Source organism: Varanus komodoensis, unplaced genomic scaffold (genome assembly GCF_004798865.1).
Source record: "Varanus komodoensis strain SLA01 unplaced genomic scaffold, ASM479886v1 scaffold154, whole genome shotgun sequence".
NCBI lineage: Eukaryota > Metazoa > Chordata > Lepidosauria > Squamata > Varanidae > Varanus > Varanus komodoensis.
In genome coordinates, this window is record NW_025335449.1 from 6,065 (window position 1) to 9,763 (window position 3,699).

At 49.5% G+C, this 3,699-nt stretch overlaps 1 protein-coding gene across 1 annotated transcript in view; it reads left to right on the forward strand.

Moving 5' to 3' along the window:
* The first annotated feature begins 224 nt into the window (after positions 1-224).
* Positions 225-3,699, forward strand: part of LOC123021048 (tigger transposable element-derived protein 1-like) — a 19,213-nt gene continuing 15,738 nt past the window's right edge. The window contains exons 1-2 of the mRNA XM_044425428.1: positions 225-266; positions 1,152-1,229. Of these exons, the coding sequence (XP_044281363.1) occupies positions 1,152-1,229 (78 nt within the window). The 5' untranslated portion in view covers positions 225-266. The remainder of the gene's footprint in view (positions 267-1,151; positions 1,230-3,699) is intronic.

The following is a 3,699-nucleotide window of genomic DNA, read 5'->3' on the forward strand; positions in this document are numbered from 1 at the left end:
ACAAATACTTACATAAATAAAAGTGGTCTTATTTATATATTTATTCATGATATTTACATCCCACCTTTTTCCTTCCTACTAGGCAGCTGACATATTCCTCTTCCTCCTCTCCATTTTATCCTCACACCCACCCTGTGAAGTAGGTCAGGCTGAGTGAATGGCTGACCCGAAGCCACCCAGAGAGCAGACTGGGGAGTGGAACCCGGGGCCTCCAAATCCCAGCCTGCCATTCTAACCCTGCATCATACAAGGGTTGGGGCCGTAGGGTAAGGAGTCCTCAGTGAGCCCTGGCTAGATCAGGCTTGGCTCCGTCTCCCTTCTGTCACACGCCTGTCCCCCATTCTCTCGCTCCGTCCTTCCGGGCTCAGCCCACGAAACCACAAGGTCTCTCTTGTTGCATCGTACACCTTCAGAGAAGGTAGGTGAACTAGCTGGCGACATCAAAGAGAAGAATTAGGAGATCCCAGAAGAGCAGCTTGGCACCGGGCCCCCACAGGTGTATGGCACCTTGGCAGTTGCCCCAGCTGTGCCTGCCTGCCCAGATACTCACCAGACTGCAGGGGCATTTCCAGATGGTGAGAGATTCCAGGTCTCTCAGGAAGGCAGTTCCCTTGCAAATAAGTACTGGAAAATCAAAGTGATGGACGATTCTACAAAAATCAGAGCATCGCAAGACTCCTGCGGGGTGGATGAGCGAGACATGACATATATAAGAAGCTCTGCTGCATTGGACCGAAGGTCCATCTAGCCCATGGTGGCAAACTTGCTTCCCCCAGGATCCCTCAGGCAGGAAGGGTGCAAGACCTCCTCCTGCCCAGCTCCTCAGCAGACATGCAGCTCTGGGGAAGGAGGGGGCACTTGGCCAGCAGGGCTAGTAGCCACGAGAGCTTTCTCCCTCGTGAATCTGCCCGATCCCCTTTTAAAGCCATCTTGACTGGCCACCAACCCCACTTCCCATGGCAGCGAATTCCACCATTTAACTCTGTGAAGAAGGCCTTCCTTCTCTCTGCCCCAAACTTCCCACCAAGCAGCATCATGGGATGCGCCGGAACCCCTTTAACCCCTTCACAGCGAGGCAGAGATTCAGTAGGAAAAACATTCCCCCTGGCTGTGCCTGTGCTCTAAGGAATTGCCCGTTTTGCTTCCAACAGATGCAAGACCCCCTGCCTTGCCCAAGGAGACCAACGGAAGGTGCTGAAGCCTGGCAGAGAACGAGCGAGGAGCTGCTGGTAAGCTCTTCTTTTTCTCCTGTGGTTCCATAGAACGCAGCCTTCTCTTCAAGCTCAAGCCTGGTTGCCACAGGCGATCAGGAATGGCATGCAGGTGACTTCCGAACTTGAGGAGGGAGGGCAGTGCTGCTGTGTTTGGTGTGGAAACCAAACAGGCTTCTAGAGGATAGACGTCCTCGCCAGAGCGCTCAGCATGCAGTGTGGAGGATTCCACCTGCCCCCATCCGTGTTGCGAGGGGGGCTTCTGGGCGGGGAAACTTCTGGACTTATTTGCACAGCTGGGTCAGTGGAATGTTTTTTGTCCTGGTAGGCGGCGGTGGCAGCATCGGGCTTCAAGGCATCCAGCTGTGGGAGCACATTTCCCATGCTGTGTGAGGATGCCCAGTCCTGGATCAAACTTGGGGAAATCGCTTCTGCCATGTTGCGCAAGGAGCCATCTCTGCCCTCCACGGATGGGCCGATGCCAGATTTTTCCCTGTCCTTGAAATAATTAGAATCGTGTGCCAAGCAAGCCTTGAAAACAGGAGAGATATTTCCAAAGTCCTCACTTTATTGTAGATGCACAGAAACAGTAGAGAGCGACCCCGTTTCCAGTTGGGACCAGCTGCCACAGGCACCCTGCACAGTGAATTTATGCATGTAGCTTTTTTGCAATTAAGCGTAACACGCAATATTTGCTTACTTTTCTACTGCGCTTCCTTTGAGGGCATCTGGGGTCAAAACATCTGAATGAGGGCTTATCTTTACAAATTCTGACCTCCTTGACAGAGGTTTATTTTATATTTTTGACCCTCTTGTGTCTCTGTGAAAGTAAAGGACTCTTGTTGTTTGGTCACCGGGGGAAAATTATATTTTTCACACTTTTCAGACAGCCCAGCTTCTGAGACTTAGACTGGACTCAACCAAGCCATTGCTTAAAATTTCGTAGAATCATAGTAGAGTTGGAAGGAGCCATGAAGGCCATCGGGTCCAACCTGCTGCTGTTGCAGGACACCAAGTTACACCATCCCACTCAGATGGGTCCAGTTTCTTTCTGAATGTGTCTAGTGTGGGAGAGCCCCCCACCTCTCCAGGCAGCTGGTTCCACTGTCCTATTGCTCTGACAGTGAGGAAGCTTTTCCTGATGTCCAGCCTGAATCTGGGTTGTCACAACTTGAATTGATTATAACGTGTCCTACACTCTGGTATCAGTGAAATCTTGACCTTCCTCTTTGTGACAGCCTTTGAGGTACTTCTAGAGGGACACCATGTCCCCCTCAGCCTTCTCAAAGCTGAACATGCCCAGTTCTCTCAGCCTCTTCTCACAGGGCAGCGTTTCCAAACCCTGGATCATTTTTGTTGCCCTTCCCTGGAACCTCTCTCGTTTTTCTGCATCTTTCTTAAATCTTGGTGCCCAGAATTGGACACAGTATTCCAGGTGAGGTCGGATTAGTGAGGGGTATAGAGGAACTACTGCTTCTCGTGATTTGACCAGTATCCACTGTGATCACACCTCACTTTGTATTTTTCTTACCCCGAAGCCCTTGCTGTGCCCCAATTTTAGCCGTCAAGAAACCAGGAAAAAAACATGTCCTGCTTCATACAAGACCTGAGATCCATCCTTGCATTGGTTTTAACTTCTGTCCCTGTGGTCCAAATGCCCCTTCTCTTTCATCTTGTGTCCAGGTTCTTCGGAACTTTAATTAAATTCTGCTAGTACTTCTGGAAATTCAGCTTTCTAGGGCTCCCTGGAGGTTTCCTGACTGATGTGTCATTTCCTCCCCACTCTAAAAGGCCTAGTTAGTGGCAGCAAAAGTCTGCTGAAACGTGTTGGCATTTCTGGCCCTGCCCCTTTTGTCTAAGGCCCCACCCACCAATAAAATCCCCTCCCATCCCACCTGAGTTTCTCCAAAATTGAATTCAGCCTTGGGGCAGAAAGAGTTTGGACACCCCAATATCAAACAGAGCTTGGCAGGCAAACTCATTTCCACAGGATAGTGTAATGTCTCAAAACACTAACAATGTTCCTTGGAAGAGAGGCCCACTAAAAAAATAAAATTGACTTTATTTATTTATTTATTTATTTATTTATTTATTTATTTATTAAAACATTTCTATGCCGCCCCATTCGCCGAAGCCTCGGGGCGGCTCACAACATAAAGTTAAAATACAAAAAATAACAATATAAAATAAGTTCCCTGGCCAGATAAAATAAGCATAATATTAACAATTAAAATGACGCTTAAATAAAAAGGTCTTCATCTGGCGCCGAAAAACAAATAACGACGGTGCCAGGCGGACCTCTCTGGGGAGCGCATTGCATAGATTGGGCGCCACCGCAGAGAAAGCCCTCCTCCGAGTACCTACCCTCCTAATTTCCTTCACGGAGGGCTCCCGGAGAAGGGCCTCTCCCGCAGATCTCAAGGGGCGGCCGGGCGGGCATATATGGATGTAAGCGCTCCTTCAGGTAACCAGGACCCAAGCCTGGTTT